Source organism: Molothrus aeneus, chromosome 6 (assembly GCF_037042795.1).
Source record: "Molothrus aeneus isolate 106 chromosome 6, BPBGC_Maene_1.0, whole genome shotgun sequence".
Lineage (NCBI taxonomy): Eukaryota > Metazoa > Chordata > Aves > Passeriformes > Icteridae > Molothrus > Molothrus aeneus.
The window spans coordinates 39,511,436-39,526,182 of NC_089651.1; the positions used below are offsets into that span (position 1 = coordinate 39,511,436).

The 14,747-nt window shown below is 53.7% G+C and overlaps 1 protein-coding gene across 1 annotated transcript; it reads left to right on the forward strand.

Moving 5' to 3' along the window:
- Positions 1–4,733: 4,733 nt before the first annotated feature.
- VRTN (vertebrae development associated) lies at positions 4,734–6,761 on the forward strand. Its single transcript, XM_066552739.1, has one exon. It carries the CDS (start codon positions 4,734–4,736, stop codon positions 6,759–6,761), a length of 2,028 nt encoding a protein of 675 aa, XP_066408836.1.
- Positions 6,762–14,747: the final 7,986 nt, after the last annotated feature.

Consider the following 14,747-nt stretch of genomic DNA (forward strand, 5'->3'; position numbering starts at 1 on the left):
GCTGGAGAGAGGAGACTAGATACTGTCTGCAACCAGAGCTACACACACACAGGGGACATGAAGCACTGACATAGTTAGCAAAGATGCCAGCTCTTCCCTCTTGACCAAACTATGACCCCTGTCATTAAAATGCACCCAGCCTCACACCCAAGACCAGATGGGCTCCTTGGGTTCCTGTTTTGGGGTGGTGTAGGTTGGGATGAGGCAGGTTCTGGATGAAGCTCTAGAGCTCTGGGCACGTGCAGACGCCATAGGGTGGAGGTGGTGTTGACAACGTAGCAATGCTGGATCGATGCTGGAACGAGGTGCTTGATGTGCTGGCTGTTTGCATAGCCTCACGTGATGCCCAAGAGACAGGATGAAGCCATTGTGAGAGCAGGAGTTAAGGAGGGGGACCTCGGCCCTGAGATTAGGCTGACGAGGCAGCAGGGCAGAGATAATGGGGAGAAAGACAGCTCCACTGAGGGCCCAGGCATCAGCAGGCAGATATAAGACTGTCCAGAGCTGAGGACAAGCAAAAGGTTTCTGTAATTTGGGTGCCTCCCACAGACAAATTAGAAGGTTTTGACGGGCAGCTTTGCCTGCCTTAGGAGCCCGAGGGTTCCACCAGCCTGGCCTTGCTGGTGAAAGGGCCGCACTTGGGAAGGAGACAAAAGGGCATGTCCTAGCTAGCCGGACAGAAGGACCATGGCCTCGTCAGGAGCAAGTCAGGAGAAGGGTGCAGACACACATACAGGCTGTGCCAACCCTTGGGCTGCAATGACACTCACCCGGGACATGCCTGCTCCCCGTGGGACACGATGGCGCAGGCAGGCGCCCAACTCCCACCCCGTGGCCCCATGGGCTCCGCCACTCGCCATGCGGCTGAAGCCATGCGGGCGGGATGAGGGGCAGGAGGATGCTTTGGGGCGCGGGGTGCCCGGGCGCTCCGGGGCGCAGCGGGGCAGGGCGGCCGGAGGCGGCGGGCCCTTTAAGTGCGGCGGCGGCGGCACAATGGCCATTATCACTTTAGCTTTGGAAGTGACCCCCGGCCCGCTCCGCTTTCATCTGGGCCGGGGCCGCGGGGATGGCCCGCTTCCTGGCGGGGGAGGGGAGGGCGGGGGCCGGCGGGGAGGGGATGGGAGGGGCGGCCCGGCCCGGCTCGGCCCGGCCCGGCGCCGCACGCGGCCGCCCGCTCCCGAGGGTCACTGCGGGGCTGGCACCGGGGCGGCCGCGGCTCTGCACCGCTTCCTGCCGCCGCCCTTAAAGGTGCGGGGCGGCACAGGGTGCGGGTTGGGCGTGACTTGACCCGCGGAGTCAGGTGAGTGCCGAGCCGTGCTGGGCGCCGTCGGGGCCGCGGCTTCTCGGCTCCTCGCCATCCCTTCCAAAGCCGCGGGCTGTCCCGCTGTGGCGGCACCATCCCCGGGCGGGCGTCCAGTCCCCTTCTGCCCTCGGTCTCCGCTCGGCAGCTGCCCGGGCACCGGCGGCCTCTCCCCCGGCCTGGGGCTGTGTGTCCCTTTGTCTCCTGGCGAGGGGAGCGGCCGCCTGTGCTCCCCCCTGGGGTGCGGGGCCGGCCCCGTCGCGGGGCAGCCGCACGGAGCCGCCCCCGCCGCCTTCGGGAGAGGCGCGAGCAGCCGCGGGTGCCGGGGCTGGGGGTGTCCCTCAGGCGCCGCCCGCACCGAGCGCTCAGTGCCCCCGCCCGAGGGGCGGACGAAGCCGGACTTGGCTGCAGCGCTTCGGCCTAGGTTAAGGTGGGTCTGAGGCTTTTCCCTCTCCCGGTGAGCGGTGCCCCATTTGTGAACTTCGGTGGATATGTGGATGTTGGCAGATGGAGCAGGCATCCTGCTGCCGTTGCTGCTTGCCCCTGGAGTCCCTCCGGTGATATTTCTAGCCTAGACAGCTGCTGGAGGCTACCACTTCTCTGCTCATGCCCTACGGTCCCGCTGGTTCAAATAATCCTCTCAAATGAGAGCCTGTACCACTGGGGTGGTGTGAAGCCGCAGCTGGGGCTGGGCAGTGAGCCACTTTACCCGGGTAGGCTGGGGTGCATGAACACCCCTGCTTCTCTGGGGTACATGAGGTCTTGGGCAGTTGGGGCTGAAGTCTCCTGCATTCCTGCTGGTGGGAGCATTTTTGGGACTGGCTGGGGGAACTTGCACGACTGGATGCCACCAGCCCATCAGTTTAGGTGAGGGAACATGACCTGCAGCTGTTTCTTATCTGTTACAATGCAAAAGTGGCCAGGTTAGGTAAAACCTTTATCAGCAGCAAAAAGTTCCCTTGGTTACTTCTTGGTGCTGAGGTGGTTTAGTGAACACTTGTCTGTTGTGTTCAGCATGCTTCCCTGGGGCTGTGCAGGGAGAGGTGTTCCCTTTGCATCAGGTCCTCTGTGCTGAGAGCTGCTGGGTTTGATCTGGCCATGAACCAAGCCCCCCAGCTTTTCTGACTTCTGCTTCTCATTTACCCAAGCCTCTCTCCACCTGCTCCAGGAGTTCCCTGCTGCTGATTCAGCTGTGGGTTTTGCCTTAGGATTGCTCTGGGAAGCAGGAGCTGACAGTGACATTGAGGCTGTGGATTTATTGCTGAAGAAAAGGATTAATGGCCATTAAGCTGTGCCTCCAGCTCTTCCTCAGTGTATAAGGGGCTGGGAAATGCCTACTAGGACAGAAATACCAGGGTTGTTGCTGATGCTTTCTAGTCTATATCAACTATGTCCTCACCATCTTCTGGGTGAAAAACAAAACGTCTGTCTTGTCTTTCTTGGCTCTTCTGGTGGGACAGTGCTCAGCAGACCTTGGCTGTTGCAAGGGGAGGTGGCTGGCTCCTAAAGCATTTGACAGACCACAGAGAGGGAGGACTTGGACTCTCTCAGCCCTATAGTTGTCCTGAGTTGTGCCTTTGTTTCAGCTCCTCAAGCTCATGTCACTCAACATAGTCTTAGTCAAAATTTCTACAGACTTCTAGGAAAATAACAATGCAGATCTGACCTGAAGTGACAATTCCATACCTTCTCAGAACAGGATTTTAGGACAGGTTTATCTTCCCTGCTTCATAGCTGTGTGCATTCTCCTGTGTTTGTCTCTAGTAACTGATGCCCTACAGCTGTGGGAGCAGCTGTAAGAACGTTCTGGCCACTGACATGCAGGAGATTGTGGAGAAGTTTGGAGCAGGGGAAGGGATGCAATTGGTGACTACCTGTGATCTGATTAAAGGCAAGGGGCAGCAACAGCAGCACGGAGGCTCCTTGTGATGAAGAACTTGTATGTACCCGTGTAATTCTGTGGCACCTCATGTGGTTTGTTCATGGCCAGGGGCCATAGATGTCACAGCACTAATAACCATATCTACAGCAGGGCTGAAATTTGGGAGAGCTCTGGCTGGACATCTGCTTTACTGTAGAGCTGCTGCTTCTCCTGCTTCTGCTGTTCCTCATGTACCCACAGAGCTGTGAGTGCTTAGTGATACCTGTGAAGTGTTGAGAGAAGGTGAGCTCTGGCTGGGCTGTGAACTGAGCAGGCTGCAAAGTGATGCTGTACATAGTAGGTGTTATATAAGAATGAAGATTAGGAGAATATGGAGATTTGGCTTCTTGAGTGAGGTGTTGTGGTCCCTGGGAGAAAACTGGCCCAAAAGGGGGAGAGTAGGCTGGCTGGGGAGAGGCCTGAGCTGTCTGACTGTGAAAGGATGCTGAAGAGGGCTGCACTGATGAAGCTGGAGCTAAGAGCTGTGCAGCTATCATGGAAGCCCCTCGAGTGGGCGGGACACTACTGGATTCCACAAGCTGAACAAAGCTTTTGGATTCCTATGTGGAATCCAGTAGAAATACAAAGCTTTGACCCTTGGTATTCCATGAGTTCCATGTATTCCATTCTATTCCTCCCTCTGGCATGCAGAGGGAGGTAGGACAGGACTGGAACCGGCTCAGGCAGGGAGGAGTGCTCCATAAAGACTCTGTAGTACCCACTCAGTGCTTGCACTCTGTCTGTACTTTTGGGTTGCCTCCTGCCTGGTAGCTCATCCAAGAGAAGCCCTCCTTTCGTGCCTTCTCCTTAGCTGGTGGTGCGTGTCGGCTGAGCAGCAAGTGACATCTAGTGTCGGCTCAGGTAGTGTAGCCACGGCTTTGGCTCTGTCACTTCCATCCGAGGTTCTGTGGCAGTTTTTGGTGCATGCAATGGGTGCAGCTGCAGTGCCCTGCTCTGAGGGAGAAGGCAAGCTCCTTGCCCCATCTTCTGTTGAGCTTGAGCCAGGTGCACCCATGGCCCCATGCAGGGTGGTTCTGTCACAGGTCCTTTCCTGCAGCGATGGCAAATGTTTTCCCTTTGAGGGAAACCTCTCTCTGGGTGCTCGTAGGGGAGTAGTAAACTGGAAATGATGGAACCACTAGAGGGAGAGGTGGGTGTAGGGGTGATGCCAGGCCGAAACCAGGTATGCAGTGGTAGGAGGTGACCTGGCTTCCCACCTCATGGGTGTAGTCAATCCTTAGTTTTGCTTAGGCAAGTGGAGGCTGTGTGCCATATGTGCTGCCCACAGGAGGTCACTGGTGAGCAAGCTGAGCTGTTCCACTCCTGGGTCTGCCTGGTGAGGACTGGGGCTTCCTCCTTTGTCCTTGGAATGTGCACGGTGGCCTTTCCTCTACCTTTTTTCCCCATCCTGTCCTTTGGGCAGGAGCTGGACTTGGAGGCTGGGTCACTGCCAGTCTGGAGTGTGCAATGTTTTCATCTCCAGTGACTTCTTTATTTTTGCCATCCTTCAGGATGATCCAGAGGCACCAACTGGTGCAGTCTGTGCTGCAGGAGCTACAGGAAGCCACCGAATGCTTTGGTCTGGAGGGCCTCACCAGTGCTGCACTGGAGGCAGAGAGGACCTTGTCATCCTTCTCCCTGCCTGGTTATTGTGGAAGTCAGTTCCAAGAGGAGCTGGAGGTTGACCGGGTAGCCAGGAGCCTCTATCCTGAGGATGCCCCGAGTAACATGCTGCCTCTCGTTTGCAAGGGTGAGGGAAACCGCCTCTTTGAGGCTGCTAGTGTGCTGCTCTGGGGCAATCCCAGCCTCAGCCTGGAGCTGCAGGTGCGAACTGTGGTGGAGATGCTGCTGCACAAACAATACTACTTGAATGGCATGATTGATTCCAAAGTCATGCTGCAGGCTGCCCGCTACTCCCTCTGCACTGAGGAGACCCCGGAGATGACCAGCCTCCCCATGGCTATCCTGGAAGCCATCTTTGATGCTGATATCAAAGCTACCTGTTTTCCTGGCACCTTTGCCAACATGTGGCATGTCTATGCTCTTGCCTCAGTACTGCAGTGTAACATCTACTCCATCTATCCCATGAGCAACTTGAAGATCCGACCCTATTTTAACCGGCTGATCCGGCCCAGGAAGTGTGGCCCACGAACCTCCACGCTACACATCATGTGGTCGGGGCAGCAGCTCTCCCGGCAGGTCTTCAAAGCGCAGTATTTTGTGGCTGTGGTTGGCCTGGAGGAGCTGGAACCCACAATACCTTCACCAGAGCCTCCTGTCCAGCCCATGAAGACCCTTGAGCTGCTGAACAGTGACCCCCAGCTGACCTACTCCAACCTGCGTGACCGCTACAGCATTACCAAGAGCACCTTCTACCGCTGGAAGCGCCAGTCTCGGGAGCACCGGCAGAAAGCGGCTGCCAGGTTTGCCGCTAAACACTTCCTCCAGTCCTGCTTTCAGGAGGGCAATGTAATCCCTCTCCAGCACTTCCGACAAATGTTTCCAGAAATCTCCCGATCCACGTACTATGCCTGGAAGCATGAGATGCAGAGCATGGTCAATGGTGATACCTCTGCTCTGTCTGAGGCCCACAGGTTGCAGGAACTTCACAGCGTTGTCCCAAAAAAGGCTGATGTGAATGAGCCAAGAAATCCACAGGGGAGCTTAAAATCCTCAAGTACTTCCCCAGATCCCATTCAAGCAGGAATCTTTATGCAAGGAGCCAAATCCTACCTGGAGAAATGCATTTCCATGAACACTCTGGTGCCTTACAGATGCTTCAAACGCAGCTTCCCAGGCATCTCCAGGTCCACTTACTATAACTGGCGAAGAAAAGCAATCAAGGAAAACCCCAACTTCAAACACCCCCAGGCACCCTTGGATAACCAGAAAACTCTAGCTATAGGAAAGCCATTCCTGCAGTTGAAGCCGAACAGTGTGCCTGTTAGGAAGAGACGGAATGGAGACCGGCCAACATCCAGGAGTCTGCTGCAGCTCCATCCTTCTCTGTGCTGGAGAAAGCAGCTGCGAGACGTGGCCAGGAGGCAGGTCCAGCAATGGCAGCTGCCATTCTGCAAGTACCGCCTGCGCTATCCATCTCTCTCCTCCACAGCCTATTGGTTTTGGAAGGGCAATGGCCAAACCATTTGGCAGCGTCGCCTGCCCTGGAGCAGCTCCAGCCTGCCATTGAACCGTGTGTCTTCCCTGGCACCTCCAAGAGCAGAGCCAGGCCTCAAACCTCAGTGCCATGTGGAAGTAGCCACCAAGCACATAGATAAGCCAGTGCCTGCCGTGCCGTGCAACACCAGCATTTCGGGCTATGCCGTGTCGGAGAGAGCCAGCAGCCGGATGTTTGTGATGGATGTCATTGCCACTGCCCAGTTCAAGGCACAGGCCAAGCTGTTCCTGCAGCAGCGCTTTGAATCGAAGACCTTCCCAACCTACAAGGAGTTCAGTGCCCGCTTCCCACTCACAGCCCGCTCCACCTATTACATGTGGAAGCGCGCCCTGCACGATGGGCTGACATTGGTGGATGCCTGAGCTGGCCACAGCTCCTCTGCTGGTGTGCCCTTTGGCTCTCTGGTGCAGTGCTCAGGTTGGGGCCTCGCTAATTTTTGTTCTGGTTTGGTTTTGTTTTGTTCCTAGTCTCTGGCTTTCTTTTTTGTTTGGTTCAATCAGGTATGGGAGCATCCTTATAGTGCCTATTACCAGAGGCTGGAGGAGTGGAAGGAAAAGGCATTGAGTATCCCAAGGGAGAGGGGCCAGGTAATTTTCCTTTCTTGGTGCTCAGAGGATGAGCAAGGGAGGTAATACTGTGCCAGTGTCATGGGATGCTGCTGGGCCTCATGAGATGGAGGATGTGAAAGTCTCTCTGCCCCAGGTGGTTGCTTGAATGAGTAATGTGGATGTTCAGGATGAGCATGGAGGTGCCTAGCATCTCATCAGTGAGCAGAGTAGTACTGGCTCAGCTGTAGGTGAGGAGAGGTTTGGGGAGTGCTCAGCTTTATGTAAGAAGCATCTTTGCGCTTTTCCCAGCTAAGGAGAATAAAAGCTTCACTTGGGATGAGTGAAGCTCTTGTTTTTAATACCTGCCTCTGGCTGCCCTGATCTTTCCTAGATGGAGCAGAGACTGGTAGATGAGGGGACTTGTTTGTGTCCTCACTGTAATCTGTATGCTGGGAATGCTAAGCTAGGAGTCAGTGTCTTCTGCAGGCTCTGCAGAAGCTGTCCCTGACCTTTCAGGTCTTGTAGCAATAACATTTCACACAAACCTTTATTCTCTCAGCTGGCAGCTACCCTACTTTTCTAGGGTCTCTCTTCCCTGAAGTCTAGGAGAATGTGGAGAGACTGCAACTTGTGTGCCCAGTGTCCCTGCATCCCCTGTGCTGTGCTGCAAGCAACATGGATGCGTATTTCTCACTTGTAGGAAACCAAAGCAATAAAGACTCTTCCGCTCCTAGTCCTGTGTGGTTTCTCACTCTCACTGCATGATTTCTGGGCAAGGCTTTTTTTCCCCCTCCCTCTGCTTTCTAGAATTGTTGAATGGGCAGGGAGAGACTGTGCACACCTCAATCCCTGCTCCTGAGAAGGTCCTTTTCTGGTTCCTGGTGGGGAGTGTCTGCTGCTTGATGTCGCCTCTCTGGAGGCCTGGCTGGAGCTGTGCTTTCCCTGGCAAGAGCCTAAGGCTTGCTTTCCAGATCAGATGCAAGGCTGGAGATAAACCAATGTGCCCAGCCCTGTGTGACAGCAGGGATGCATGGACAATGTCTGAGATGTTGGTGGTCCTGCCCTGAAGTGGTGGTGGTGTACTGGGAGGCTGAAACCACCTGCTTGTACCTCTGCCCTGTGAGCATCAGTAGGGCTGAGGAGGTCTCTGCTTGACTCCAAAAACCCTCATCCCCTTAGTGTGTGAGTTCTCCTGTGCTGTCTGTCAGCATGGCTGTGCAGGACTAAGCTGTAGGATGTCTAGGGCTGGCTGGTACCATTGGCTGTCACCACTGCTGTGGTGACAACTGCAGTACCTGGTCTTGCTTCCCAGGAAGCTGTCAGAACTCAGAGCAACCTACAGATCTGTGGGAAGAGCTTCCCAAGCTCTGCATTTACAAGGTCAGCTCCTGAGGCTGGGTCAGCAGGACTGACTCTTGTCTTACTCTCAGGCCTTTGACAGGGCATTCGGAGCTTTGGTGACCATGTTAAGGGGAGATGCCATAACACACGTGGTGTGTCTCCCAGATCCATCCCCCTGCTCTGCCCCACCTCCTCCCAAAACTGCTCACAAATAACTTGTTTTTCCTTAAGGTGTCTGAAACCTGTCACTGGCTGCAGCCTGTTCCTGTTCCTGATGTAGTCTGGCTTCACTCCTTGTGAGCCTTCCAGGCAGAGGGGCCCTGTGCTAGAAAGTTCTGCTGAGCTTTCTTCTGCAGCAGCCTGGCAGGAGAAAGGGGTGCTCAGGCTTGTCCTGTGGTGGGGCAGCTGTGTTGAACCAGGACCTGGGGCATGTCTAAGAAACCTTTTAGCTCCTTGTCCTTGGTGATGGTGGGATCTCACCACTGCCCATCCAGTCCAGCATGTCCTCTATGGTCCCAGAGGAGGGGTTCTGTGGTACTTGCTGTTTTGGGAAGGGAGGCACATAAGGAGCAGGGAGCTGCCAAGCAGTGCTGTGTGCTGCTGCAGAGAGCCCTGGGCTCTGTGTCAGGAAGTAATTGAAGTAATTAGCTGCCAGGGAGGACTCATCCATGAACTCCTCTAAGGGAGTGAGCTGGTAATTACTGCAGAAAGATTACCTATGTCTCCAAACTGCTGGAGGTTGGAGATAGCTGCTTTCAGCGGCAGTGGTGGTTGTGGCAGCAGCTGTGAAAATGGATGGAAGCCCCCCCCCAGAGTGTTCTCTGCCATGCCTGAGCCAAGGGAAGCAGCAGGAAGGGTGGGTTTTCTGATAGTGGCTGGTGCTAACATGGGCCCTATTTGGATGGCCATGAGCCTGGGGCAGCCTGTGCCTGACAGCAGGGCTGGGGCATCCATCAGCATGGCACAGCACAAGGGGTGGTGGTCAGGTGCTGCTGGGGGCAGGTGGGCATCAGGAGAGTCTGGGGGAGCCTTTGTGGTGTGCTCTACAGAGTGAAGGAATGGCTTCTGCTTCACATCACCCAACTCTCCCTGAACTGGGAATGCTGCATGCATCACACCTGGCCAGTTGCAGGATGAACCTCTTCTGGGTACTGGTGTCCACAACCCTTTGCAAGACAATTTTTAGAAGCCCTGATGAAGAGATCTAGGTGTAATATTTTCCTTGCCCTTAGCTGGATGCCTGGGTGGGGCATAGTGGGGAGAATAATACTCATTTCCCTCCCTGTGCCTTGATGGCAGCAGGCCATGTTGGATCACTGCCAGCTGGCAGCACCTAAATGGTGAGTGCTTGTTCATTATTGATGTCATTTGTGGCTGAGCACAGTTTAAATGGGGGGAAATTGTAGCACTTGATTGGTAAATGTCGTGCTGCTATCACACTGGGCTGGTGCTGGGAGGTGAGTTTGAGGCAGGCTCTGCTGCTCCACATCACAGTGCCAGGCACTGGGTGGTGAATGCCCCTTTGCACCTGGGCAGTGAGCTTTAGCTCAGGTGTCACCTGAACTCTTTCACAGACAGGTGCTTATAAATACTGACCCCAGAAAAGATGAAAATTAAAAGGTGTCTGAAAAGCAGAAGCTGGGGGGCTGCAAAGCACATAGGGACCAGCCTTTAGCTTACCTGTAATTTAGGGCTCCCCTCTGCCCTGCCACTAAGGCACCTCATTTGCGTCCCTGGGAGGGCTGTTGAAGGTGGGCAGTGCAGTGCAGCAGAGCCTGCCCAGGTGCTGAGTAGTTGATTATGCCCAAGCAAAACTTTGGGACATTTAGCTGATATATGTTAGCTCAAGCTGGCTTTGCCTCCAGATTTTGCACAGGCAGCTTGTTTGTTGGTGTGAAGAGCAATAGGGTTGGTCTTAAAAGCACATCAAGGTGGCAAAAGGGCTGCATTTCACAGGATAGCTCCTGTGCTTCCCTGGGATCATCAGAGTAGAGAAGTAGCAGCAGCAGGAAGACAGAGAAGCCAGAGCAACCATTCAAAACTGCTCACATGCTGACAAGCATAGCAGCAATTCATTATCAAGAATATCTGTATTGGGCGGGGGAAAAAGATGAGAAGAAAAAAAGGGATCATTTTTATCAGTCCCCTGCATAATTCCCTCCATAGGTCCTGACTACAGGCAACTAGTGCTGCCAAGCCAATTCAGTTGTTCAAACAGAATCTTTTTCCTCCTGTGCCCCAGGGGTATTTGTGGGAACCATTTGCCTCTGTCCCAGCAGGTTATGCCAGCCACTGTCACTGTTCCCTGTTCCTCTACCACCTGCTCTGCCTCCTTGCCATTAAAATTCATCTCATGTGCTGTGGCTGAAAATGTCTTCTGGAGTCCAGCTGTGGCCCATCACTGCCCTGCCATTATGCTTCATGAATATTTTTTTACTGAACCAATTACCCAAACATAAGATCTGCCTTTTTCATGTTAGAGCAATGGCTCAGGCCTTTCCCTGGTTGCTGCCAGCTGAGGACCTCCCTGCCTGCTGCAGCAATTCCTGCTGGCAACACCTCATTGTGTTTCCTGCGTTTCATCCCATATCTACCACTCCTGCCTTCAAGGTAGCCCAGTTTCTCTACTCTTCTTCTGCATTTCAAAACCCTCCTAATTTGTCTTCTTAGCAAATGACACTAAGGTATGTAGCAAATGACACTTTTTCCTATGCCAGCTTGCTATTGAAAATATGGAAGATCAGTCCTCATATAGATCCTCAAGGATCTTGCCCTCCAGCCCAACTGATCTTCTAAAATATCAACAGCCCATTAATACCTGTCTTAGCTTTCTTGGACCAGCCCCCACCTGACAACTCTTGATGTGGTTCCATCCCAGCAGTTTGGCCAAGTTCCAGATGCAGTGTTCCAGCCTTTCCTCTTCTAGAAAACAAGCTGATGTGTAAGGTTATTTTAGCACAGTCAATATCTGGAAAATACTGCAGTTTTGGAGAAAGTACTCAGGTATGAAAGCACTTTAGGAAGCAAACTTTCCTTTTTCTAGCCTAATAGTGTCAAGAGTTTGATGCCTATGCCTAGACTTTCCTATGCTATTTTGAGGATGGCATTTCAGCAGATACTGCACTTATATTTTAATTTCATTTCTACTCCCCTGGCATCTTCCTTTACTGATCTCCCCATCCCTTTTCCATCACTTCAGTAACTGTAGTGCTGGGAAAGGTAGGAGAGCTGTGGCAGGATGGACACACACTCCTGCCAAACTCAGGTGCTTGAGAATAAAGTTATATCTTCAAGGCACTTCCATAACTGGGTGAGTCTGGGCAGGGAGCCTGCCTGGGTGGCTGGAAGGGCCCCTTGCCCACTGGGCTGTCCCTCAGCTCCCTGTGCCAGGAGCAGGCAGCACTCTGTCTGCACTCTGACTTCTGTGAGAAACTGGGATTGATCCTGCCTGACATTTTAGATTTATTTAAAAATTAAGTCAGCAAATGCTGCAAGGATTAAAAACTGGTTAAGCATTGTGTCTCCAAAAGTAGATGGAGCAATTGCAGAGCAGGGGCATTTCTGCTGGGAAGCCTTCAGAGGATGGGACCAAGTTGAGCACAGCCCTGCAGCCAGAAAAGCTCCTGGGCAGAAATGGGCAGGAGTGGGGCAGGGTGGGGGGAGAAGAGAGGCTCTTCCACCACTGCCCCCATCCCATCCTCATCCCCATCCCACTCTCTGTCATAGCTGGAGGGGCAGCACTAGCTTTTCTGCTCAGGGGAGATCCTGCTGATTTTGGGTAGGGAGACACAGGCTCTATCTAGCCCAGGAACTCCTAAGCTGGATGCTTCTGACACCTGTTAGTCTTGAGTCTTCAAATCTTCTGAAGTACCATCAATGAGAATATTTAAATTGCATCTTCAATATACACTTGCTAAAGGGCATTTGTGGTCCATCTGCAAAGACTTTCCTTGCTTCTGAGATCCAGCCCAGACATCAACTAGAGCAAAACCAGGGTCAGCTCAGATGAGCAGCCCACCTGCAGACCTGGTCCCCAAATGTCCCTGTGCCTGGACACCACCAGGACATGGAGTGGAGCAGTGGAGAGGGGGCTGTATTGGGTACAGTCCCTTGGCACCACAAGGGATAGCTGAGCAGTGGAGGGTGGTGCCAACACCCTCCTGTGTCACCCTCACTGACCAAGCCCCTCCAGAGACATCACAGCAAGCCCTGTCACTCACCAGTGACCATGGACACCATGCCTTGGCCTCAGCAAGGGGTCCCCACCTAGTGCTCTGTCTCCTCTTGACAGCACTTGTCCTCTTGCCCCATGGGGACAGCTTGACCCCAGCAGTGTGTTCTGGCATGTGTGGCTGCCAGAGTCAGTGCAAGAGTGAGCTGGTGCCTGCGTGTGTGGTGAGAACAGAGGTAATGAAGCTCCTGATTTCCCAGCAGCTGATGCCTGCCTGAGCAATAGCTCTTAATTGGCTTCTCTCTGCAAAAACCCTCTCTCACCAGCCCCAGGAGAGATGGCATTGCCACAGGCTGTGCCTCCCCATGTTCTCTCCACTGCAGGCTGTTTTTGGGGAGCAAGGAGGAGAAGATAAACTAGTGAAGAGATGCACTGCTACATGATTTTTAAAGGTTTTTTTTGACAGAAATAAAAATTTGCACTGTCTCAGATAATTAGCTATTTCCTTACTGCATTACTGTGAAGGGAAAACACTCACTATGATATTAAGTGAGCCAAAGGACTCACTCTGCTTTTATTTCCCCATGTCTCTTTTCTCACCATCTTCCAGATGAAAGATGGGGGTGAAATAAGGGCATTTCTGCTCCACCATGTTTCCCTTCAGGCTGTTTCCAGCTAATTTCACCAGCATGGTTGCAATCCCACCCCCCTGATGGGTGCTGTTGAAAGAGCAGATGGTGGCTTTGCCTCTGCAAGGGGCTTTGTCCTCCCAGGGAGTGAGGGTGCTGGGAGTGCAGCAGGAAGGACACCCCATATCCTGCTCTGGTAGTTTCCACATCACCCACTTTGGGGCTGACCCCAAGCAGGGGCAGGTTGGCTGGGAGTGTGTGGGAGGACCATTGTCCTAGTGGATCCCATTGGCTGGGGACAGTGTCCCACAGGGGTTCTGAGTCCCCTACAAACCACACCACGTTTTTTCCCCTTTGCCATCCTCTCACCTGTGGGAGGAGGAGTGAGATCCAGCATGGCCCCATCCCAGCATCCCCCATCAGTACTCCCCAGCTCCTGTTTGTAGCCAGTGAGACTGATTTGGCACACCACAGCACTTGCCAGGGGTGAGCAGTGGCAGCAGAGCAGGTGACAGCTCAGATGTATTTATCACTCAGATCTGTGCTGAGGAGCTGGGTCTTCTTTCCTCAGCAAATTTCTTCCTGGCTGCACCCCAGAAGGAGGTAGGATTCAAAGGCCACCCCCACCCTTCATCCACCCTGTCCTTAGCTGCTTCTGAAGAGAACAGCCCACAGGAAGTGCTCACCTTGATGCTGTGGAGGTTACAGAAGGAGCTCAAGCTGGAAGACAATGTGTTTTCCACTGCTGTGAAAAGAAACCAAGTCCCAATACACCTGAGACAGTGCTGCTCTGAGCTCCTGGCTGAGCAAGGACCATCTCCAAGGCAGGGGAGGGATGGAGGGGATGTTCAACCAGTCCAGGGAGTGGGGCTGGCTTGGTCCCCAAGTTCTTGTTCTAACAGCAAGGAGGACATCTGGGACATCTGGTCATGGCACTTCTGTCAACCCAAAGGCCACAGAGTGTGTGAAATGAGAGAGGGGTGTTTGTGCACAGATTTGGGGAAGGGGGCAGGGAAGGGGCTTTCTGGTGACCATGTCTGTCACTCAGTGTCACTGGCTTAGGATGAAGGCTGGTAGTACTGGTGGGGAAACTGAGCCAGGACATGGGCATTTGGGGAGCAGTGGGGAGGAGGGTGATGGTACAGGGTTGCTGAGGCCAGGGGGCTGAAAGACCTGTGCTGAGGGTGCCAGTCAGTACCTGTGTTCACAGGGACAGGCACCTGCAGTCATCTGGTGGGGAACTTGGTTACAAACAGATGTCCCAATCAGGAATGGAGAAGAGAGAGTTGTTCTGCTGTGTCATGGAACTCTTCAGTACCACTCGTGATTATTTTTTAGAAAGCTCTGGGATGCAGAGAAGGACAGCAGGTTGTGGTTATAGGAAGTCACTCTTTTACCAACTCTCTTCCATCCCCATCTCAGAGACCCCAAAGTCTCCCTCATCGGTCACCAGAGATCTCACTTTGCCACCGCCCCTCTACACAAAGATCATCTTTGCACCTTCTGCCCTTCGCATCACCTCCCACAGCAGTGACCTGCCAGGCTCCTTCCATTCCTTCTTTCTGAGCTAGACATGTTGCCAGGCCAGAACTTGAGGCTATTCCTCCTTCTCCCCAAATTTCTGAGTATCCCCTGTGGGATCTGGACCACTACAGAGCT